Genomic DNA, 24662 nt, shown 5'->3' with positions numbered 1-24662 from the left:
TTAGCACCAATTAATACTATTACAGGTGCTAATTATTAATATTGTAGGCTCTTTACAGTATAAAGCGCCTTGAGGCAACTGTGGCTGTGATTTGGTGCTATATAAATAAGATTTAATTGAATTAAACTGAACTGAACCTGTGAACATGGTAGAGCTTTTATAGAGAGGTACAGTTTGGATTTGTCAATCAAACACATCCAACAGATGCTGAGATCGATGGAATCTGTAGGTAATATGAAGAGCTCGTCTTCATGTTCCTCAAACCATTCCCGAACAATGTTTTCAGTACAGCAGGGTGTATTATCCTCCTGAAAGAGGCTGCTTGCAACAGGGAACATCGCTGCCATCAAGGGTTAGATAGTTGTTTAGATAAGTTGTACGTGTAAAGTCACATCAGCATGAAAGACAGAACCCAAAGTACATGAAGCAGGCGGTCCAGGAGCTGCATGTCATCAGTTTTTGCCTTTTGTATTAATTCTATACCACTTCAGTCTGATATGAATTGGTGATTGTCTTTTCAGATCTATTTAGATGTGTGTGTGTGTTTGTTTGTGGCAGAAATCATGTTGCCCTAAAAAACACAAAGTTAAATGGTTGCATAACTTTAAATAGTTTAAGTTCATATATTGTGAGACACTGTTTGCTGACTAATGGTATACATCTATGTCCCCAAACATCGTGTACCAGCTCCTGTTGTGAAAAATATGTTATTGGCAGCAGTGAGACTTCCAGCGTTGTGCCACTTAACCCAGCACCATCACTGAGCTGCTGTTGGTAGACATGATATTAAGCAGATGCTACCACTTAGTTGTTCGTAGTTGCCACAGTGCCTTTGAAATAAAGACTTCACAAATTCACAGCACGGGTCATTCAGTATTTGGGATGTTACTGTCCTGACTGTGTGCTGCCCTCTAGTGGTGTTTTTGGCTACACACAGGTCATTAGATTGATACAAAACACAAAATGTCCCTTTGAATTGCTGCTGAAATTAACTTCAGGTATCTCCTTTTTGAAGAGCAGGCACACACTTCTGAAACGTTACTATAACATAGAAACATGGCCTGGTTCATGTATGTATGTATTTAAGTGTTTATGGAGAAACAACACAAACAGTATTTTCCACAGATTTTATTTTGTTACTAGAAAATGCCTCTAAGCTTTGACGGCATATTTGCGGACTGAGTAGAGGAGGTCTTTCTTCTGCTGTTTCTTGGTGCGCAGGCTCTCTTCGTGCTTGTTGAGCCGGCGGCGCAGAGCTCTGGTCTTCTTGGGTCTCAGATCCAGGGGCTTGTACTTCTTGCCCTGCAAAAACAGTCATGTTTCAGTCAAGCTAAAAAGCATAAATCACAATCAAAATCCATCTGCAAACATGGATGTCTCATGTTTTAGAGAGAAAAATGTTTTGTGTGAGGGTTCACTGCAAACACAAGAACTCAGCATGGCTGCATTCGGATGCATTAATGCATCAGAGCATCACACTGTGATTACACTGACTAAAACCTTACAACATGTAACAGTGAACAAAGAGTGACACAGGAGAAGTTTCTAAATGTTATTCTGGCTAATGTCAAAGCAGGTACTTGCATCACAGCTTTTATACCCTGTGCTTAAAACAAACAAACAAAAAAGACCCACTATTACACACCTCTTCTATCTTAAAGCCTGGAATAAATGGAAAAAAGGCAGTAATCTTGTTGTTAATAACAGTGATTACTTGTTTTAGTCAAACAACCGATGTTAGCCGTTATAAATTTAATTGATGTTGGTGGAAACAAACTTTATTTTATCAAATTGAATTAACAAAAACATTTAATTAACTTTTAATTCTCACTGGTACGAAGAGCAGGCTAATCACAGTCGTGCCTTGTTTAGAATTCTTACTTGTTAATATCAAATACAGTCACAAGTAATTTTGGTAATCAGCTGCGACGCATCAGCAAGAACTGAAGAAGAGACTGAAGCAGGCAGACGTGTGTGTTTTAACATGGGAACAGCTGGAGGGGCTCACCTTGTAGAACTTCCTCAGGTTCTCCTTCTGTGTCTGGTTGATTACAGTCAGGACTCTGGCGATGGACTTGCGAACAACACGGCTGTGAAGAATAAACAGCACTTAGGAAAGTGTCCAAGACAAGAGCACATTAGCTGTTTTAATGTACTTACAAAAAAAACCTACAATGCAATGATTATAACAAATCTCTTGTTGTGTATGTGTTTCAGGTCAGGCAACAAAAACAGAGTGAAAAACACGTCAATATACAAACGAGCTTTTAAAATACTGGACCAAACAAGCTTTTAAAATACTGGACCAAAGTCAATGAAATTGTCAATGTTAAGGCAAAAATGAAGACTTAAAGACAAATCCGTGGGTCTTTAAACAATCATTTTTGGTTATATTGTTTCTTCATTTGTTCTTCTTAGCTTTTAAGTCATTGTTCATATTCACTCTCAGGTTATTTCAATTACACATTTTAATAGAATATTGCTTCCTAAACACCTTAAAAGGGACATGGCCAACAAATCAGCCAGAGCTAAAAGTCTGAGCAGTCACATGTTATTCAAATGAATCAACATCCATGTAAACTTCTGTTAAACTATATGCAAGTTTCTCTTTAGATGGGGTTACCTATAGCAAAGAAAAGTATCCCAGGACAACTCTTTCATAGTGTGTGCCAACTCTGAACTTGCTGACTTTATGGCCAGCCATTACTTATTCTGTACTTCTTTAAGTGACAGCAGTGAGCCATGGAATTAAACCTATTAGCTAGATTAACCCAGCGAAACAACAGCAAAACTAAACATTTCTCATTACAACTGTGGTTGGGAAAGTATTTACTCAAGTGCTATCATATGTTAAGTGAATGACATCCCATGCATCCCTGACTATAAGTATCTGTATCTGATCAGTTAAGGATCATCTGCTTTGGTTTGGTTCAGTAGGATTTATGTATTTATGTTCAGTACTCACATCTTGGAGAGTTTGGAAGCAGCTCCACCAGTAACCTTGGCCACTCGCAGCTGGGACAACTCATTTTTCAGGTCGTCGAGCTGCTTTAGCAGCTCCTCCTTCTTCTTGCCCCGCAGATCTCTTGCCTTGATTTTGGCCTGAATGACAGAAAACAAGCAAACACGTTTTAAGGAGCGCATGGGCATCTAACACGCCATCGGTTCGGCTAACATTCACAACACAAGACTATCTAACATTATCATCCGTACGTTACATTCGCATTACTTAGGGGAAATATTCAAGCTATTTGCTACCAGTATTAACAAGGATACGTTATTTGTACCAAATGTTTCAGTTCAACTACTGAAACTAAGTAGCAGTAGTAGCTACTTGTCGCTATTTTTCCACTAGCTTCAGGTTAGCAACTCAGCTGAGCGGCGCTGGTCGGTACTAGCGCTCCGTAATAAATCATTTTATTCTATTCTGGTAGCAGCCTGCCTATCAACATACGCACTAACAAGTACCCAAGAAGTTTATGAACGCATATAGCACGAAACAGACGGGTTTCTGCGGCTCTTAAAGACCAAAATTTGGCAGTTAGTCGAAGAGTCAGAGTAACCCACCATGTTCCTTTTCGCTGCTCCGTCGGAAAGGCCGGACGCACCGCGTGCTCACAAAAAGCAGTTTCCGGAGATTTTTTTCTTCGTCATTTCAGTTTCTCACCGTGCAAACAGCGCCACCGTTGCGCGGAGGACTGAACAACAAACCTACCCACGCAGTACAATCGCTTCCAGTGGAACACCCCCCGGAAGCAAAACAGGTACAAACAAATGAAAAGAGACACTTTTATATAACTTTGATATAATCACAGACCAAATGAAGCCGCTAAACAAAAAAAGTACAACTGTATTATTGTATTATTGTCATTTCCTGATCTCAGGACATGGGACGTGTGCAAAAAACTTTGTATATCAGAGTTATATTGCCACAGTAGTATCAGAAGTGTGGGGAAAAATCAGGTAACGTTGATTTTCTAGCCAAATGTGCAGAATTTGAAACAAATGCTGGGCTGTAGGCAGGTGCTGTTTTTCAAACCCAACTAAACAGCCAAACTACTTCACACAGACAGCTCTAGACTACATGACCCTTTAATTTACCTTTACGTTTATCTTTCTTGTTTACTGCTAGGAAAAGAAACCCTGACACATCAACCAAAACATATCAGCTTTCCCCGGTATAACTCCAAAACCATTATCTGCATGGTCATCAGGGGCACCTCCAGACCTTTTTCATAAGGCTGGCCATATGGGGGCCACTAAAAATATTGGTGTGTCACACCAAAAACAGAATTTCCAGTTTTATTACACTGTTGTCAAATATAGGTTACTTGAAAAATATGGCAAAAAAGGGAGAAAGAATTATGTGCCTGGTTAATTTCCTATTAAAGTTGAAATCACTGAAAACGGGTACATATGAAAACCAAATAATAATAAATAACAGTTAATGCTTCAGCTCATTGTAAGACCTTCTCCTCTCTCTTGTGCTTAAGTGTATTAGAATTGTTACAAACATAGGACAGTCTTGCTGGGGGGGGGGGGGGAATGCAATCTGAATGGGGTCTGGATAATTTTAGATGACCAAAAATAGGCACTGTGAATCCACCTTAGTTTATAAATTGTGGACACAGACTTCTAATCTGTGTGGGTTTGCATTTTTCTTTTCCAATTTCCATTTTCTTTAAAGGGATAACAAACAAGCAGAAAAAAACACTGAAGCTTTATAAGTTCAAACCATCACTGCAGTTCCTCTAGGGTCCACTTCTGCTGCCGCTAAAAGGAAGTCAGACTATGAAGTGTCCCATTTTAAAATGCCAGTTTTACAGCAATGGAAAGCCTTTGGATTAACACCACCATAACACATAGTTTTCGTTTTTTCATAAATTGGTTATTGGAATACTGATATAACAGTTAGCAGCATGCTAACAACTGTAGCTGGTGGCACTCTACCAACTGAACTACAAGGATCACAGAACTGGAGATATTTTAATGGATTATCTGATGGATTTTATCTTGTCTGGTACAGATCAGCTTTTTCTTCAGTTTTGGTAAGGCAAGTTTTTGTATTTCATTATCGTTTTACTTGTTTAGTGTTAATGTGTTTATAAAAAAAAATTATAAATGGTGAGGCCTCATAATAATAATAAACCAATGGGTGATATCATAGTGGCCACAGTTTGCGACACATAATTAAGACTGCTTTATGATCTAAATAAAGTGGACATTCACAGCTGTTGAAAAGCCAATGTGAATAACCAGACCAACACACAGCACCGGTTCCACCAACTTTCACACAACAAACACGTCTTTCTGAATGACTTTGAGCTACACTGTACCAGTGGTGTCTCCCAGAGTCACAGAATAAAACAGTCATAGAAACATCACTGAGTCATTAAAAACAAAAGGCAGAAAAGCTCTTTGAGTGTTTAACACAGCAGAATCAACCAGGTTCAAAAGTGCATTCTTTGATTCTCAGAGTATAAAAGCTGACGGAGTGTCCATAACCACGTCAGTCTGCTACCTGTAATAATAAAACATGATGGCAAATCTGCATTCAAAGACTCTTGCTTTCTCTATATACAAACTCAACAGATAAAACTTCAAATCACATGACTGACACTCAGGACAAGACACCGTTATGGACAGTGTCTGGGGCAGAAACATGTATGGGCTCAGGTCTATGATAACGATAAATACTATAAACAGATCACTGTTGACATCCACTGATTTATAAAGTTTTCAATGCATACAGTATGTACAGATTTCTTCTTATAAACAGCCAAGTGGAATGTACTTTGATTTACATCAGCAAAGGCAGGTGAAGGCAGAGCCTTTCCTTCATCATCATTTACAGAGCATTCACCTTTTTTATCATATACAGCTGTGGTCAGGAGTTTACAAACTCTCATTTTGGACTTCAATTATTTCTTTCAACCGTTCTTTTTCCAGGGTGGACTGGTTATACAGTATGTGTCTTTAATAGCTTTAAAAAAAACCAAGAAGAAGAATTGGGTATTATTTTGTATTGTCGGTATTATTATTTTTTATTTTATTTTGTCCTTCAAATTTCAGCCAAGTTTGCAGACGTCCATTTTGGAGCGGGGCCTTCTTTCTTGGTCAGCACTCTCTCAGTCCATGGCAATGTAAAACTCACTTCATTGTGGACGATGTTATTAGCAGCTGTTAGCAGTTCATAGCAGACCTGAGCCTTGGTGGTTTCTGGGTTGCTCCTGAACATCCTAACCAGTTGTGTCTCATTTCAGAATAACAGCTCGGCTCTTCTTCCAGACATTGGTGAGGTGCTGAGACAGTGGAATAACTTGTACTTATGTACAATTGTTGAACTGATGATCTTGAAAAGTGTAGTTGTTTAGGAATGGTCCAACGGACATTCCCAACTTGTGTAAATTCACAGTTCTCCTTCTGCGATCTTCACTGAGGTCCTTGGACTTCCCATTGTTCTTAGTAATGGATGATGCAGTGAGTGCTGTCAAACAAAAACTTTATGCTGACAGAGAGAAACTAACAATTTTAGTCAATAACAATCACTAACAGGAAGTGTGTGTGTGTGTGTGTGTGTGTGTGTGTGTGTGTGTGTGTGTGTGTGTGTGTGTGTGTGTGTGTGTGTGTGTGTGTGTGTGTATTTGAGCCTGACTGTATCCTTGTCATGAAACATGTACGATGTAGAATGATTCAACCCTGGGAAAAAACTAGTTCAAAGAAATACAAACCATAAATTACTTCATATTCATGTACACAATGAATGTATGAAAACTTTGACCACAGTTGTATTATTTCAGTTGAATTTATATACAGTCTATATTTTTCACACTGGTGTTAAAGGAGAGAGAGAAAAAGAAAAACAGCCCGTAGAGATCGGACTCAGAGTGTATCAAACAGCTTTCACATCAGTTTTCTTTCCCGGGCTGCCTCTGTAAATCAGAATGTGACTGCACCACACTGTGGCACATGTTGGTATTACACAGCTGATCTTAAATCTTTAATCCACCACAGTACAGAGAGCAACTACATTTCAACATGCATGGAAGCTGGAGAAAGGTCAGCATTGCCATCTATTAGGAAAATTTTGGATTATGATGATCATATTGGACATTAATCACAGCCTTGATTTCTTTGATTGTTGAGTCCCAAAGTGTGGTTAGTTGCAGCCTAGACACCAAAGCAGGTACTGCAGGTGGACCACAGGTCATTTAATTCACCTTTAAAGTTTGTCATTAAAAATGTACAACAAATTATTAAAATCAAATTAAAAAAAACAAACAAACAAAAAATAAAATAAAAGTATTGATTAATTAGAGTGATTTCTATATTGACCAATTTTTGAACTGGTTTTATTTCTCTCTGTCTCTGGGTGACTCAGTTGACCAAAAACCTCATCAGTGGCAGAGAAATGGAGTGGTGGCTATCAGGTCCTGAAAGAAAAACTATTAATGGAGGATCAACAGCAAGAGAAGCAAAATGAATCCATTAAACCCAAACACCTGGTCCCAGATTTACTCTGCTCGGGGACAAAAGACAGATCACTGTGTTGATTAAAGATGTAATCAAAGGTTTGTGTGAACCACAGAAGACTTTCAGATTCCAATGTAGCATTCTTGAATGTGAGAACAGCTGGTCCTTTGACACCAGTGTGAACCATTTATATACCATTAAATAAACTCATTGATACTAAAGCCAACTGTACCTTGTTTCATTAAATAAGCCCTCTGTGATTTAAAATGAAGTGATAAACAACAAGCTAAAGGACCTTCAGCAACCAAAGACTATACTAGCTGTCCAGTGAACAGGATCACTTCATGTCACGCTGATGTTTGCTCCAACAGAAAGGACAGAAACGAGACAACCCCAAAAATAACAGTCAGAGCGTTATCCTGTGTGATGTCTCACATAGTAACTCACTTTTTGCTGACAAAAAACCCCATCAGATTAGTGTCATATGATTGAAGAAAAATCAAAAATGTCATTTTAAAAATCACCACTGATTATGAGTAAGCCTTCGTCCCTAAATGATGATGTGCAGCCCCTCCTCTGTCCTCACATCAGTACCTCCCACAGAGCCAGGGAAAAACTGGGAGGCTGGAGTCCTGCTCAGTGATGGGAGCTAGACAGGAAGGAGGTGCTCTGTCTTTTTCTCAGTCTCTCCATCACTTCAGCTCTTTCTGCTGTAAAATCAGCTCCAATGAGCTGATCCTGAGATAGAAGGGCGTACGATTCCCTTTGGAGAAGGTTTCGATCCAAACCAGGACATCTACAACACAAACGGGATAGTAATCATTAGCACAGACTGAGTATAGGGCAGCAAAGGTGAAGACATTATAAAACACGTGATGACATTTGGCTGTATCGGGAGGTTAGTGTGCTCTATAAAGGCAAAGCACAATGACTACCACAGACTGTACAGAAGAGATGGAGGTAGCTGCCATGGCACCAGTCCCTCAATCCAGTGACTGAGTCCAGAAAGGTTTTCCCACAGAGATTTGTACAGATGTCTTTTTGCAAAGAATCCGCCCACCTTGTACTCCAGAGTTTGCTTCAGCATGTCCTCTTCCTCTCGAGTGAAGTTCAGCAGCACAGATACAGCTCTTATCAGCTGGTATGCCTATCAGAGCAAAACAAGCAGCGCACCTTCAGTCTGCGTGTGGAGCACAGCTAGGGTCTGTCATGCAGTCAACACAAACCAGACTCCTGCAGAGCCACACACGGTCGTTACCTCTGCATCTCTGGATGACATGAACTTGAGGACGACGTGCTTGAGATACTCAAAATTAATTTCTCTTGAGTCATTGAGGTCAGAGGTGTTGGTCACTGTGGTGTTGGAGGTCGGGGGACTCGGGGTGGATGCAGGTGCAGGGTCAGGACAAACTCTCTCCGGTTTTTCTGCTCTGCTTTCAGTTAGCTTCTCCCTCCCTTCAGCTTCTGACTCAGGTTTTAATTTCTACAGAGCACGAAGAGAGAAAAGCACTTAAAGAATCAAATCATTCTGCATTTACACCCGATAAGCAGGCAGAATCCAATCAATAACAAATTTGACAATTAAGAAAAAACTTGATTGTTTTAGGTTACAGCAACAGTACAGGTTTTTGTTTCTTTGGAACCTGAGGCCTGTATGACACAGGATTCTGGCTTATCCAAGCACCTTCAGGGTTCACGCCTTACTAATTTGCCGTAATAACTTGTTCTGTGAAGCTAACCCGCCCTGGAGAAGTCATTCTTTACTCTCAAACCCTTAAACAGCACCGAGTCTGCAGCTGAGAGACTGAAACCTGAAACAGGCTGGAGCAGGTTATGTTCAGAGTTCTGTATTAAAAATCATCTGGAAGTCGTTTGTTTACAGAATGTTTCAAGTGCATGATTCTCTGCTGGGCTACGTTCTGTGTGCACAGCCCAAGTGTACTCTACCTAAACATCTGAATGAAGCAATGTCACATGACCGTACGTGTTTTACTTCAGTGATTTGGAAAATGTATAAAATGTTATAATTCATTCTGATCTGCTGCTGTGGGACAGTAAGCTTTAATGCCACACTTTTACTTAAGACACGTACTCGCTGACTTCACTTCAGACATATTTCATACTTTTTATGGCTACAACCGACTTTACATTAATGGCAATTTTATGACAATAGAAAAGATCAGTACTGAACATTCATTGTGTCTTACCAGTTCTTTCTGCAAAGTCCTCTTCAGTTCTGCCAGTCTCTGCTGCAGCTGCTTTATGGTCTGCAAACATCATCAGAGAGTTATGTGTGGAGGTGAGTTTACCTGCCTTCATGCATGTAGGTTTTTTTTTCCATTGATAGCTAGAGGACCAAATGTGAATTGCCAAAAAGCGTCTGACCCTGTTCTTGTCGCTGAGCTCTTGCTCCAGCTCTCTGTTGACTTTCTGGATGTGATCCAGGTCATCCACGGTCACGCTGCCGTTCTGATCCTCCTCACAGACTACACTATGACTGTGAAGCTGCTCGGTCAGGGTTTCCACCTCTACTTCCAGGTAGGAGATCTAGACAGTTCACACCAAACATGGACTGTTAATTCAGTCTGATTAAAGTACTCAGTCCGTCTCAGTTTAACAAGAAATCCCATCAAGATAAAATAGTTCATGAGTGTGAATGCCTGGAAATCACCTGCACACCGATCACATTATAAAATACAGCACAAGTATGTTCAAAGATGTCTGAGCGTGTGCAGGTGCTGACCCGAGCCTGGCAGCTGTCCAGCTGCTGAGTCTGTGTGAGCAGCTCCTCCTTCAGGCTGGTGACCTGGGAGTCTTTGTCCAGCTCCACCTGCTCCAGCTGGGCTCTCAGCCGCTCAGCCTCCTCCTGCACCTCCACCAGGGATGCCTGTCGCCCCTGCACCTCTGCAACGCAAACACAATATTTTGGAGACATAAAGAGCTTTAAACTCTTATTGTTCTAAAACTCTTTATTAAGCGCATCTCTTTAAAGATCTTTAGTGTACACGTGTGTACCATTCTGGAGTGATCTGATGTCCTCCTCTCTGAGTGCTAGCTTCTCAGTGACAGTGGTCACTTCCTGCTGTGAGCTCTGTAGAGCCGCACTCAGCTCTGCAACCTGACATCAAACACAACATACACAAACAGTGAGGTGATGTACACACAGAGTTACTACATTATTTCAGTAGAGCCTAGGTTCGTGTTTGAGTTTGTGCTGTGAGTTTATCCACTGACCTGTGTTTGCAGGCCCTCCTTCTGTCGTCTGGTTTCTTCCAGAGCTTTGGCGATTTCTGTGCTTAGCGTCTGTCGGCTGTTTAGCTCCACCTGGGAAACACAAACAGACCAAAAATGTGGGCTACAAATAACCTCTGCTCACTTCAAAAATTATTAAATAAAATAAACTTTCAAGTTTTATTTTTCATCTGACAGAGTGAAAAACCTGCACCATAAACAAATGATTACAACTTATGACACAAGATGCACTAACAAGGTAAATGTGCCAAAGAATGTGAACACTGGTAATATTAGTGAGTAATATACGGAGTAACAGCGACAACAGCAACAGGGTGAGCAGTAAGCCTGCGCTTCTCCAGAACAACTGCCAAATTAGTAATTATACACACAAAGGCTAACAAAGTGCTGCTTCACTGCGTTTCCAACATTTAATGAAAAATCTTTCCACTAGATACAATCTACACTCGATTTCTATCAAACAGAAGATAATAATAAAAATGAAATGTTCAGACTAGGCTCAGAGTTTTGGTAGATCACACTGACAGGCTCAGGTGTCCAAACCAGCCACCAGCCTGCGAGCCTGCATGGCGGCCTCTTACTGCTGAGGGGTAAAAAACTAAAACTCACATTTATTTAGCGGAGAAGACAAATAATGTGAACTGCTCCATTATGAAGAATATGGAGGTTTTGAACAGAAATAAGCTGTTTGTTGTAAAACAACTTTTTATTGTGTTGGAATTTTCTGATTGTTTCTCTTGTGCTCCATTTTCTGGTTTGGACCATGTTCAGCTTCTTTTTGTCCCAGTAGTTTTCATTTTGTCCCCCAAAAGTTTGCTAATAATTATCCCTGTTTAAATTAAATACATGTTCATATTCTTGAATAAAACAACCCAGCAGTGTGTTGTGGTTCTTACCCTGCACTGCTCCAGTTCTTCTGTCCGCTGCTTCAGAACAGAGTCCACCTCATTCATCTGCTTGTCCAGATCAGCCTGCCATATGTGCACATCATAACGAGTACTGATTAAGGTTGGCGGTTGGACGAATATATCGGTTTTACAAGAGCGATTTATTTGCCCATGAGTAAGTTTGCTAATAAAGTCGGTTGAATCTAAGAGAGGCAGTCAACAGAAAAAGTAACAGCTGTTTTAACTGCACCCTCCTCAGAGTGTGCCCAAACGCAGCGATTCATTTCAAAATGTCACACAATGGTGGGGAGGGAAACAAAGAGAAACTGGCTTCTTTTTTCCACTCTAAAAAGTCACTCAAAAGTAAGTTCAAAATCAAGTCTTTTATCTCAATAAACGATTAATCCAAAAAGCAGCTATATCAACACTAAAACAAACAAGAAAATAAAGTAAAATATTCCCTCCAGACAAAACGTATAAATTCTAAACGCACAAATCAAATGATTATCATTGCTCCGCCCATCAAAAGTCTGCGCCTGTGTGAATATATCCCTCGTCGTCGGTTATTGGACTGACGACTGCCGGCTGGAAACTTTTTACATATCGCCCAACCTTATTACTGATTAATCCCTCTTTTGGAAATTCCATATGAAAAACCTCCATGTTCACTCTGGGGTCTGCAGGCACAGATCAGACACGAGTTTATCAAACAGAATAAAAACAAATGACACTGAGGAAACATACCAGCCTGTTCTGTAGCGTCTGTTTGTCCTTCTGTAAAGAGGCGACGCAGTCCTCCAGTCGGCTCATCTTCTCCTGACTCTGCTGCTCTAACAAAGACAGCTGCTGATCCAGAAAGGCTTTCTCTGCACTCCGCTCCCCTTGCTGAGCACACGGACAAAAGTAAGTTGGACATGCACTCTTTACCTTCACTGTAATCATGCTGAAAGTCCATGTTTTTCCTCCAAGAAACAAAAAACTGAGCACAAACATGATCAGACTTTGAAAGAGCACACTGTAGCCTTTAGTAAATAATTCTTCTCTGCTGCCCACTGTGGGAAATATCAGGCTCCTTTCTAAAGGCTCAAACTGGGCTCTGACTTGGAGTGGCGCTCACCAGTTTCTCCATGTTCTGCTGCTTCTCTGCGAGCTGCTGCTGTGCACTGCTCAGCCTCTCACTGCTCTCTACAACCTGCTGCTCCAGCTGAGCAATCTGAAAACCACAATTCAATCAATATGATATGAATGAATACTCATCGAGGCTTCATCATACCAAATGTAACCATGTAAAGTCTTTTCAATTTCACTTTGCAATCTCAGGTTAGAATCCTTTTATCATGTATTATTCCTCGGAGCAGGGTGTTTGTTGTCTCATAGCTTACTTGTGTGTCTGTCCTCTCTCTGTAGGCCCTGGACGAGTCGTCTTTGTGTCGCAGAAGAGTCTGCAGCTCAGTAATAGTGACACTCATCCTCGACACCTAAGGCCACAAAAAACACGAAACTTACGTTTTTTTTGTTTTTTTTTAATATCTTCTTTTGTTCAAAGTAACCCGAGGAATGAAAACCAGAAAACAGGAGTAAATAAACATGCAGCTGTTTTAAAAAGAGGACAATGCCACAGAAAGCAACAGAAATGAAAAAAAAACAACAACTTCATAACTAAAGTAAGAAGTTAAATGGGAACATTTAAAAACAAACAAACAAACAAAAAAAAAAAAAAACACAGCTTACACTGTTAGGCCCACTTCGATCTTATGTTCCCTCTAAAGTGATACACTGCTGACTAAATCAGACTATTACATTACATTTATTTACACAGGGTATGTGTATTTGGCCCCATACAATGTTCTCCATCACGTATGTGCTGTTTTACCTGAGCCTCCAGAGAGCTGACGGTATCAGCGTGGTCTGTCCGGACAGCCAGCAGCTCTGCTCTCACCCCGTCCAGACTTTGCTCCAGACTTGACTTCTGGAAAGACAACAAAAAAATGAATAAACTTATATTTGTGCTTCTACTTTCTTTTTCTCATTAGGAAGCCTGACTATAAAGACATTGCTTGGTCATCATCTGTGGGCCCATGAAACACAACAACACCTCAGTAAGCATGTCAACTGAGAGCCATGCGCTACTGTCATAAAGTAGACCCAAGACTGTTCTTAACCTCCTGCAGCAGCTCCTGTAGGTGCTCATCCTGGCTCAGGTTCCCCTGCAGTCGTCTCTCCAACGATGTTACCTTCTTCTGAAGATCCACCAACAAGCGCTCCTTGTCCTCCACCGTCACAGCCGCCTGATGATGGAGCAACAAGCCAACGACAGGTAAAGAACATTTGGTTTAAAAGACTGAAACTGCATTTCAAACAAGTGGAACAAACTAATGTGACCCATTATAAAAGAAGATTCAATTTGTTTACACGTCAACAACAACCTAAACGTGGAAAAATAACAGGTTTTTGGGTGTTTTGTGAATTTTGTTCAAAATAAAATAACAAGTTTGTCGAAGCATTTTTGGCAGGAACAAACAGCCTTCTTGGACTTCTTGGACTCCAACTGAGCCGCTCCAGAATTTTCCCTGAGTCATGCAGTTGATTGCCTCAGTGCTTCAGGTCATTGCCTTAAACACTGAGCAAAGGTTTTCCTGCAGGATGACATGTTTTTGCATCCATGTTTCCCTCTGCTCCAACTGGTGTCCCAGTTTGTGTCACATGTACACAACCCCACAGCATCATGTTGCCACTACAAGGTTGTGCTGAGCGTTTACTTTATGCCACACATACTGGTTGAAACTCTTTCGTCAGACTTGAAGACTGTGCATGTCTAGATACTAAAGAAGCTTCTCAGACAAGAAGTGAAACGTCTTCAGGGAACTTGAAGTCCGGTCGCTCTCATAGATGGACTTTGGCACCTTTTGACAAACTGTGCTGAAACTCTTAGTGAAGAAAAGGTTTTTTCTGGTTTCTTCACTGTAAATGTCCGATTGGTGGAGTGATGCACTAACAGCTGTGCTGCTGTTTATTTAGATGGCTAGTCCAGGTTTATATTATTTTTAGTAAATGAAAATTAGTCCTGTTTTTGCTTTTCCACTGTAAAATGATGACGTAAAAAAACGAGTATGAACTATGAGCCAAAATGCAGAGGGTTTGAAAAATGATAAAATATTATTTAAGCCCAGTTAGACACAGACTGTCAATGTTTAGCTGCAGGGCATTACATTTTTACTGCCCCTCATGTTCTGACCTTTTGCTGCTGCAGCTTCAGAGCATCATGTTCTGTCTGTAATTCATGGAGGGACTTCTCCAACGTGGAAACCATACTCTGTGACTGAAAAACAAAGGCAACAAACAACAAGTGAATAAGCAGTTTTGGAGAGGATGGTAGTAGTAGTAGTAGTAGTGTAGTGTGCTCAGTGCTGACCTTCTGGAAGTCTTCAGAGACCTGCTGGATGACTGACTGCAGCTCCTGGCATCGTCCCTCTAGCTCGCCGACCTTCTTGTCAGCCTCCTCTCTGAGCAGCAGCAGCTCTTCTCTACATGGAGCCAATAAATGCTCTTTGAATTACAGTGTCATGTCACAAAATAAATCACAGTCCCACAACAAATCCAAGCTCACTTCTAGAACAAGCGACTAAATGTTGAAAATGCTGACTCCCTCCACAAAAACCGAATGTTGCATTTTCCATACCGCTCTATCTCCAGCTCAGAGTTGAGTCTGCAGCTCTCCTCGTGCTGCCGTTCCAGAGCCTGGAGCTTCCCCCGAGCCTCGGCCAGCCCTCGCTTTGCCGACTGAATATCAGCCTCCTTATGCTGAAGTTCCCGCTCTCGCTGGCTCAGCAGTTCTTCCTTCCTCAGCAACTGATAAACAGAATCCAACCATCACACCACATCGTAAAGTGTTTTCAAACCAATGTAGAGACTCGCCAGTCCTGCACTAAGGTACAATCAATGTACGACTACATAACTGACCGCCATTTTTCCTTAATCGCAAAATGTCAGGAAGAAGCTGGCACACCACATGTACGCACCATGTGTTTAACTTTAGCGAGCTCCTGCTGCTGAAAGCCCTCCAGTTCATCCAGGTCGTCCCTTTTTTGAAAGAGTGCTAAGCTTTGTTCCATCATCTCCTCTAGCCGAGCTGACAGGGCAGCCTTCTCCTAAACAAACACACCTTTGTGGTAAATATTGTTTCTCACATGCACCATTTATTGGATTCATGCAGGTGTCAAGAATCTTAAGATTATGGATATGACCCCGGTTCACTGATGGCCTCACCAAGAGCTCAAATACCAATACACTAGCCCCTCCTGGCTGGCTACACTCCTGTCAGAGTCAAAACAAGCTCCTGCAGGAAGTCTGCACAGCGTAGTAACCTTCCAAGCCATCCAGCCGTAGTTTCATTTCTTAAGTTACATGTGAGGATATGGTGTAGGGTTAAGAGTGACTTCTGGTTACATCATAAGTTACAATGCAGATTTCCTGCTGCAGTAATTCAAACATTAGAGGGAAATTGTCCCCTTCAAAAGGGTGGGACTTTCACCTGCTCTGTAGATGCTGTAGACACACCCAACTGGTAAAACCTAGCAAATGTGTGGGGTAAGGCAGTTATGCACAAACCTCTTAGAAACTCCCTTTAAGAGAAGCCATGAGGCTGCCAGACACCTGCTAGTAAAAGCAAGGGCAACTGCTCCTGCTATCCAAGGGAAAGACGATGTTTAGACACAGGCCATGTGTGGTTTAGTCCAGGACACAGGTAACTGGTCCTCGTCTAAAACCCCGAGTCCTGTCCAGGTAAACCTACAATGCATGGACTGGACACAAGGTATGCAACATAAAACCAACATGGCAGGCTGTAATAGTGGCCAAATACACCTTGAAGGTGGAGAATGCCTTACTCTCTTCAACCTGAAGAAATGATGGGATCACGGCCATGAAGCACTGAAATGGGATGGCCTATGATTCAAATACGTTACTTATGCTCATACAGAGTCCTGTAAGACTACGCTCTAGCACACAGAAGCTATAGCCATGATTAGCGTTTAGGCTATGAATGTTACAAACAGTTAAACAGCTTGTGAAGCCACCAGGTTAAAGCACTGAGAAGAATATTAGTGTTTTTCAGTTAACTTGGAGTAAAAAGTAATTGTACTTTTTAAAAAAAAAAAAAAAGATGTATTTCTTCCTGAAATGCCAGTGGCACCTTAGCATCAGCATCAGCTACAGGACAGCACTGTTACCTCTCGTGAGCCAATTTAGAACTGAAATACTGGGAACAAAGAAGCAGTGACAGAGTCGTGCACTTCAATCTGTTTAGCTATTGCCCAATAGTATACTTGTCACCAAGAGGTGTTTGAATAACATCTGAGGTTATGACAGTCTATTATTTAACACTGCTCTGGCCACTCCTGACACGAGTGTCACTGAGCAAGTGTAAAGGAGCCGGTATGATGGTATTTGAGATTTTGTTGAGGTCATGCAGCAGGCGTTCCCCACAGTGAAACACAAGACAAATACTATGAAAGAACCAATTCTAAAGGTCTCTAGTATTACTAGAGATCCCCCCCGCCCCCCCAGGAAGATTTCTCCTTTATCTTCTTTGTGATGGGATATACACCAAACATTGCACATTGTTAGCAATAACTCAGCATATTACAAAGGGGTGACCAAGAAGACAGAACCCATGTTTAAAAATAAGTAATGTTATTCTAGTAGGGATGTAATGACAGAAATTCTGAGGAATATGAGTGTTAAAGAATGATAATTTGCCCAACTGCTGGGGTAATGTATTTTTCACTCTTCCTATTTTGTTTCTGTTATTTAAATATGACCCTCTTTGTGCCAGTGAAACAAAGAATGCTGCTTTATTTTTAAAAGAAATCTGACCAGTTTAACATTCAAGGTCCAGTTTGCCATAGATTTTTACAACTGGACTTTTTCCTCTACTAGAGCGAAGAAGTTACTGCCGTCAAGCCACGAGAAAGAATGCAGGCTAAGGTAATTCTGCACTGGGTTCAACCTTAAAACCTACAGACCACGTCCATCTTTTATATTTTTGTGGACAAGGGGGCGATTTTACAGTCTTCAAATTAAAGAATTATATTTGTTCTACATGTTTTAAAAGAAATGTAACTTACTTTGTCTGAATTGGCCATTTTCTCCATCCACTCCTGCAGGAGAAGGATAGAAAGTGTTCAGTGTGAACAAATCAGAACTCTATAATAAGTGAGACAGAACGCATCTTTACCTGATCTTTTTTCTCCAACGCTAAAGCCATCCCCTCTGCCATTTTGGCTCTGCTGGCCTGATGAGAGTCACTCTGTTCCTGAAGTTTCTTTATGGATGCTGAGCAGTGAGAGAGGGAGAAAGAGACAGACAGACAGGACACAGAAAGGTTTGTACGTACCAAGCAGAACAGAAATGTTAAACAGCACAGAGAGCGGCACCGTTAGTAGCTGTGAAAAGTTGGAGTCAGTTTAACAAGTGTGTTCATCCCAGAAGCAAAAACAGGCAGAGACGAGCAATGCGTGACACATGGCAGAAACAGAAAGGTAGTAAAGATCCTAACACAACGTCTGTGCAGAACAAAACAAACCCACCCTAAAGAAATGAAGTCGTCTAGACTAAAAGCTTAGAACCCCTAGAAACTGCAGAGTTCAACTCACATTACTACAACACAAGACAAATAATCTTAGAGCAGCAAGTCCATCTTACTATGGAAGTAAGCAGGGAGGGACAGCAGAGAGGCTGCAGTGGGGCTTTAAATCGAGAGGTTTCAGGGAGAACTTTGATATGATATTTCTGATATTTTTAGTGCTAAAGATGAAATGTTTAAGTCTTCCAAGATTCGCTCATTAAGGATGTTGTTGACTGGATGTTCCAATAAGCTCTCATCTAACCAGTTCCTCATTTGCCACACGATCCCTGGTGCTACTTTCATAAGGTTTACATCACTTATCTCCCTGAACTAATCCATTATTTTTGTGAAGGACAGATATCCTTGGTGTTTTCAAAAAAAGACGTTTACCTAACATTTAGGCAAAGTTCAGAGTTTTGTCTATATTATAGTACTATATATTAAGTGTATTTTATTTTATTCATTCACTTTGCTTTTAATTTGAATGGTTAGTTGCTGCAAGCCAGCTCCATTGCTTCGCATCTCATGTTTTCCTACCAACTGGTTGGTGGCCATGTTGCTGTTGTGGTTGTCCTCAATATCATTTCGGAGGATTCTCCAAATCTACCATTCTTGATAGCAGCTGGGGTCAGTGGATTCTGTTCTAGTCTTGAGATCTGCTTGAGATCTGTTTTGAGACCTTCTTTAGTGAACTGTATTCACAACCGAATGCTACTGAGGAGAACTGTATTGATGCTTTTTTAAGTCATTTAGAATTACCTTCACTCCTCGTTTCTCAAAATGAGTATTTAATACATCCCATTTCAGCGGAAGAAATTAATGTAGCTCTTTCCAGATTAAAACCAGGTAAGGCAGTCGGGCCGGACGGGTTCAGTTCCCAGTGGTACCGCACCCTAAGGGCAGATCTACTCCCCATATTGCTGAAGTCATTTAACTATATTCTACAGGAGGGAGAAATCCCACCCTCTTGGAGGGAGGCAATTATTTCAATCATCCCAAAAGAGGGGAAAGATAAACGAGAATGTGGAACTTATCGACCAATCAGTGTCCTTAACCTGGATTACAAGTTATTTACTTCTATTCTTGCTCACAGACTGAAGAAGTTACTACCAATGTTCCCTCTAATTTTTCATGTGTCTGAGCGACCGCACAAACCTCCTGAGCGACCCCTTGGACCACTGTGAGCAACATCAGACGTGTGCACTGTGGTCACGCCAGCATCGAATCCATCCAAGTTACATGGTTTATTAAAATAATCAAATTACAGCATTTACATTTATGTTACACTACATTTAATTAACTGCTTTAGCCCACTTACAATGAAAATTTAAAAAAATCTTGTTCATGACCTGTGTAGTATGTTAACACTATTGGAAGTAAAAATAACAAAACACAACTTTATTGCTTTCTTTAAAAAAAAATATATATATATATATATATATATATATATATATATATATATATATATATATATATATATATATATATATATATATATATATATATATATATAGCTCTGACTTATTATGAGTATGAGTGTGTGGTCTGGGAGAGAGTCCTGTAACTCTCTGTCTGCAAAATACAAGCTCATATAATGACCAATGTTGGGTAATTAATTATATAGTTACTTCTTCAAAAAAGTAACTGAGTTTTGCAAACAACAAAGTTTTTTGCAGCTGTTTACCTAAAAATGCGTTTTTTTTAAATAAACATTTCAAACTATTTACAGAACAATCAGCTGTTCTGCATCAAATCTGATGCCACACAAATTATTTGTGCCACCCAAAAAATAATTTCTGTCCACTATGAGATAAAGGAGAACAACAGCCTGATACCTGCAGGCCTGACAACAGGAGATGTATCACTCCTGTAACACCTGTAACATTCAGCAGTCGCCTCATTGTTCTGACACACACAACATAACTATTGACTACACTACACACTAACTACACAAGATTTGTGCTAAACGTGGCAAATCTCTCACATCTCAAAACACCGCCGTCACTCCTAAAACTTCCCCCCGACCTAAACAACAAATGCCATGTTTTGATTGGTCGACATGGTACATTTTTCGACCAATGGGAAAGGGTGAGGGGTGTTTTGGTTTTGTTTTTGCTCACAGACGGAGTGTTTTCGAGCGTTTTCCTTATAATATGCCGTTTTTACCGTTTCTTCCCGCAGTAAATATAAACAACGACAGTATTCAGGAAGAAAACCAAACATTGAATATATTTTTATCATAACTCTGGTTTTACGTGGCCTATCAACACAATTTAAAAACTGGTATAAAGTCCACACTTTTTCAGTCAATTGTTCCGTCTGTCCTGCTCACATCTCCAATGTTTGTACATGTTGTCATTAACATGGCTTCACTCCACATCAGTCACGCCGCTTTGCTAGCTAAAACACCGGTGTCGGCACATAAGGACGCTGTCATAGCCTCTCAACGACATTGATTAGCTGCGTATATATGAATGTGAATTATTGGCTGGACTATGGGATAAGGTGGCATCGTTCTAATCCCATACGGGAGCAGCCAGTCACTTACTGACTAACACTGCAAAACAGAATTGTTAACATATTTACTTTAATTTCAATTCAGGTTAGATTTTTTTTGTGCGCAACTCAGATTTTTTCTGCGCAGAGACCGTGACAGCAGTGCGCAATTGCGCACGCGCGCAGCTTAGAGGGAACATTGGTTACTACCTGTCCTCATCAATTTAGATCAGACTGGTTTTATTCATTATAGACAAACAAGTGACAACATTAAGAGAATACTACACATTTCTACTCAAATACAAAAAAATAAAATTCAATCAATAATAGTGTGGCGGACCACCAGGTGGCTCCACTCACACCCAAGTTGAAGGGAAGTGCTGGGGTGGAGATTTTGGCGCTTACTGTTTGTGAAGTTCTTGAGAGAGTCAGTTAATAAAGTTGGAGTGAGACACTGAGACCTCTCTTGTCGTTATTACATACCTCCACATTGGTGACCCCTGTGGCGAACATGCTAAGGCTCGACGACGAGGCCAGCTCCGGCCTGGAAGCATCGGCTGCCGCTGGACTTCCACCTCCGCCGATGGCTGCATTTGCTGTGGCGCTTAAATTGCCGGATTTTTGGCTTCACGACCCTCCTTCATGGTTCGTGCACGTAGAAGCTCAGTTTGCGCTTCGTGGAGTTTCAGCCGACGATACTAAATACCACCATGTGGTGGCCTCACTTGACCCGCTGTCAACCCGCCGCGTGATGACTCTCCTCCGGGACCCCCCAGCCCAAGCCAAGTACACCGCCCTCAAGGGGCTGCTGCTGCGGCGTTACTCCCTCTCTGATGCTGAGCGGGCCGAGAAACTCCTTTCACTCGCGGGCCTGGGCGACGGCACCGCTCTCGAGCTCATGGAGAGCATGCTGTCCTTACTGGGCGTGGATGACGGAGGATTCCTCTTCACCCACCTCTTTCTCCGACAGCTGCCGGCTCCAGTGCGCGCTGGCCTTGCCAACTCCCCGCTATTGGCCACGAAGGATTACCGCTCCCTTGCGGAAGAGGCGGATCGCATCCTCCTGGCTACCAGGAGTTTTGGCGTCCAGGCGATTATCCCGGACTCACCAGCGGTTTCCCCCGCCCCCTCACCGATGCTCCAGGGGCCCTCCGACTCGTCCACGGTGGCTGGAATCGCTGCACGGCGGCACCGCGGTAAAGGGCTTTGTTTTTATCACCAGCGTTCTGGAGCGAAGGCACGGCGCTGTCTCCCGCCTTGCAGTTTCCAGACCCAGGGAAACGGGCACACCAGCGCTCTGTAGCAGCCGCGACCGCTGGCAACAAGGAAAGGCTGCTTTTCATAGAGGACTCATGCACGGGGAGGCGTTTCCTGGTGGACTCCGGCTCACAGAAGAGCCTTCTTCCCCCGGCTGGCTCGGACAGGCTAGCTGAGGGCTGCGGACCGTTGCTAACTGCGGCTAATGGCTCTCCCATCAAAACCTTCGGTGAAAGGTTGGTGACTGTTTGCTTTCATGACCGTGACTTTCAGTGGAACTTTGTTGTTGCTGCTAGCTCTGTGCCTATAATAGGCGTTCATTTTCTTTGTGCTCACGGACTGCTGGTTGATGTTGCTAACGTTTAATTGATGCTGTGTCATTTTCCTCATTACCCTGTTTGACTCGGGGTGCTCAGCCCGTGGTGCATGCTAACTCAGTGGTTTCGGGTGACGCTTTTCAGTGTTTGTTTTCTGAGTTTCCCTCACTCACTGTCCCCACTTTCTCGAGCACTGTGACGAAGCACGGGGTGGAGCATTACATAACTACAGTAGGGCCCTCGGTGTTCGCGCGCGCCGCCTCGACCCTGCCAAACTGGCTGTCGCTCGGGAAGAGTTTGCCACCATGGAGTGCCTGGGCATCGTGCAGCGTTCGAATAGTGCCTGGGCTTCCCCGTTACACATGGTGCCCAAATCTGACGGTCGGTGGCGACCTTGTGGGGATTTCCGCCGTCTCAATAATGTCACAGAGAACGATCGTTATCCCATTCCCCACATCCAAGATTTTTCCGCCCATCTTGCGGGGACCTCGGTTTTTTCGAAGATCGATTTGGTGCGGGGATATCACCAGGTTCCCGTGCACGCGGAGGATGTCCCTAAAACCGCCGTCATTACACCTTTCGGCCTTTTCGAGTTTCTGCGCATGCCTTTTGGCCTGAAAGGTGCCGCCCAAACCTTCCAGCGGTTGATGGACTCGGTCTTGCGCGGGCTGCCCTTTGTTTTTGTATATCTTGATGATATACTGGTGGCCAGCGGCTCGGAGGAGCAACACATGTTCCATCTGCGTCAGGTTTTTCGGCGTTTGGTGGAGCATGGACTGATCATTAATCCCTCTAAATGCCAGTTTGGGTTGCCGGTTCTCGACTTCCTCGGGCACCGTATTTCCGCCGAGGGCGCAGTTCCGTTGCCTGACAAAGTCCGGGCTGTTTCAGATTTTCCGCGTCCCACGAATGTTAAGGCACTGCAGGAATTTTTGGGGATGGTGAATTTTTACAACTGTTTTCTCCCCAGAGTGGCGCATCTGCTGAAGCCCCTTTATGGGGCGTTAAAAGGTAAGAAGGTTAATGACTCCGTTGACTGGTTTCCGGAAAGCATCCAAGCGTTTTCTGATGCTAAGTCGGCGTTAGCTAATGCTGCCCTTCTGGCCCACCCATCCCCGTCGGTGCCGATTGCGTTGACCACCGATGCGTCAGACATAGCGGTGGGTGCGGTGCTGGAACAGCGAATCTCGGGTGTCTGGCGACCGCTCACCTTTTTCAGCCGTACGCTACGTGACAGCGAGCGCAATTACAGTGTTTTTGACAGGGAGCTACTGGCTCTCCACCTGGCGACTCGTCATTTCCGTTTTTTTCTTGAGGGTCGTCACTTTACCGCATACGTGGACCACAAACCCTTGACGTTTGCCATGTCCAAGGTTTCTAATCCATGGAGTGCACGCCAGCAGCGCCAGTTGGCAGCCATTTCTGAGTTTACCACGGACATTCAGCACGTGGCTGGTAAATCCAATCATGTGGCTGACTGTTTGTCCCGTGCGCTGGTTTAACCCGTCTTTCTCGGCGTAGACTACTCCGCCATGGCTGCCGATCAGAGCAGTGACCCAGACATCCTCGCGCTTAAATCCACGCAGACGGGCCTCATACTGGAGGACAGACGCGTGCAGGACGGCGGTCCCCTCCTGGTCTGTGATGTTTCCACCGGCCGCCCCCGCCCGGTGGTTCCCGTTTCCTGGCGTCGTCAAATTTTTGACTCTGTACATGCTCTCTCTCATCCGGGGGTCTGGGCCTCTGTTAAGCTGGTCAGCTCTAAATTTGTTTGGCCGGGCCTTCGCAAATCGGTTAAGGAATGGGCGGCGGCGTGCATTCCTTGCCAGCGTGCGAAGGTTCATAAACACACCAAGGCGCCCCTGGAGCAGTTCTCCATACCCGGCAAACGTTTCGATCATGTGCATGTCGATCTGGTGGGTCCTCTGCCGCAGTCACAAGGTTTTACGCACCTTTTGACTATTGTTGACCGCACCACCCGGTGGCCGGAGGCGGTCCCCCTGGCATCCACTACCGCGGCAGTGGTGGCCAAGGCGTTTTTGTCAACCTGGGTCTCGCGTTTCGGCCCCCCGCGGACATTACCTCAGACAGAGGCCCCCAGTTCATTTCCGAGCTTTGGTCGGCCATGGCTGATGGACTGGGGGCCAAGGTCCACCGCACAACCGCACACAACCCGCAAGCTAATGGGATGTGTGAACAGTTCCACCGGTCGCTTAAGGCTTCTTTTCGCGCCTCCTTAAAGGATGGCAATTGGGTTGACCGCCTCCCGTGGGTTTTGCTTGGGCTGCGCTCTGCGGTTAAGGAGGATCTCGGCGCTTCCCCAGCTGAGCTGGTGTTTGGTCAGCCCCTCCGCGT

General features: G+C 43.0%; 2 protein-coding genes across 4 annotated transcripts in view; both read right to left on the bottom strand.

Annotated features, from left to right (window-relative positions):
* Window positions 1-1113: 1113 nt before the first annotated feature.
* Window positions 1114-3680, bottom strand: rpl35 (ribosomal protein L35). The gene is made up of 4 exons (XM_063489875.1): window positions 3568-3680; window positions 2966-3102; window positions 2009-2090; window positions 1114-1302 (listed from the first exon to the last, which is right to left on the bottom strand). Exons 1-4 carry the CDS (start codon window positions 3568-3570, stop codon window positions 1153-1155), a joined length of 372 nt encoding a protein of 123 aa, XP_063345945.1. The 5' UTR covers window positions 3571-3680; the 3' UTR covers window positions 1114-1152.
* A 2027-nt stretch (window positions 3681-5707) lies between these two features.
* golga1 (golgin A1) overlaps window positions 5708-24662 on the bottom strand; it is a 29123-nt gene continuing 10168 nt past the window's right edge. For 2 of the 3 annotated variants that reach the window (XM_063489784.1, XM_063489785.1), the window contains 20 exons: window positions 17848-17945; window positions 17738-17770; window positions 15632-15760; window positions 15292-15461; window positions 15025-15136; window positions 14848-14931; window positions 13775-13900; window positions 13486-13581; window positions 12995-13090; window positions 12730-12825; window positions 12357-12497; window positions 11622-11696; window positions 10708-10797; window positions 10489-10591; window positions 10217-10377; window positions 9859-10020; window positions 9681-9740; window positions 8732-8956; window positions 8534-8620; window positions 5708-8269 (listed from right to left, as the gene is read on the bottom strand). In XM_063489784.1, coding sequence (XP_063345854.1) covers window positions 8192-8269; window positions 8534-8620; window positions 8732-8956; window positions 9681-9740; window positions 9859-10020; window positions 10217-10377; window positions 10489-10591; window positions 10708-10797; window positions 11622-11696; window positions 12357-12497; window positions 12730-12825; window positions 12995-13090; window positions 13486-13581; window positions 13775-13900; window positions 14848-14931; window positions 15025-15136; window positions 15292-15461; window positions 15632-15760; window positions 17738-17770; window positions 17848-17945 — 2222 coding nt within the window. In that variant the 3' untranslated portion in view covers window positions 5708-8191. The remainder of the gene's footprint in view (window positions 8270-8533; window positions 8621-8731; window positions 8957-9680; window positions 9741-9858; window positions 10021-10216; window positions 10378-10488; window positions 10592-10707; window positions 10798-11621; window positions 11697-12356; window positions 12498-12729; window positions 12826-12994; window positions 13091-13485; window positions 13582-13774; window positions 13901-14847; window positions 14932-15024; window positions 15137-15291; window positions 15462-15631; window positions 15761-17737; window positions 17771-17847; window positions 17946-24662) is intronic. The other variant, XM_063489786.1, reaches the window with a different exon arrangement.

This window comes from Pelmatolapia mariae, linkage group LG12, assembly GCF_036321145.2.
Source record: "Pelmatolapia mariae isolate MD_Pm_ZW linkage group LG12, Pm_UMD_F_2, whole genome shotgun sequence".
In the NCBI taxonomy this organism is placed as follows: Eukaryota; Metazoa; Chordata; class Actinopteri; order Cichliformes; family Cichlidae; genus Pelmatolapia; species Pelmatolapia mariae.
Note: the sequence above shows the minus strand (reverse complement) of the source record. Positions and strands in the feature narration are given on the sequence as shown.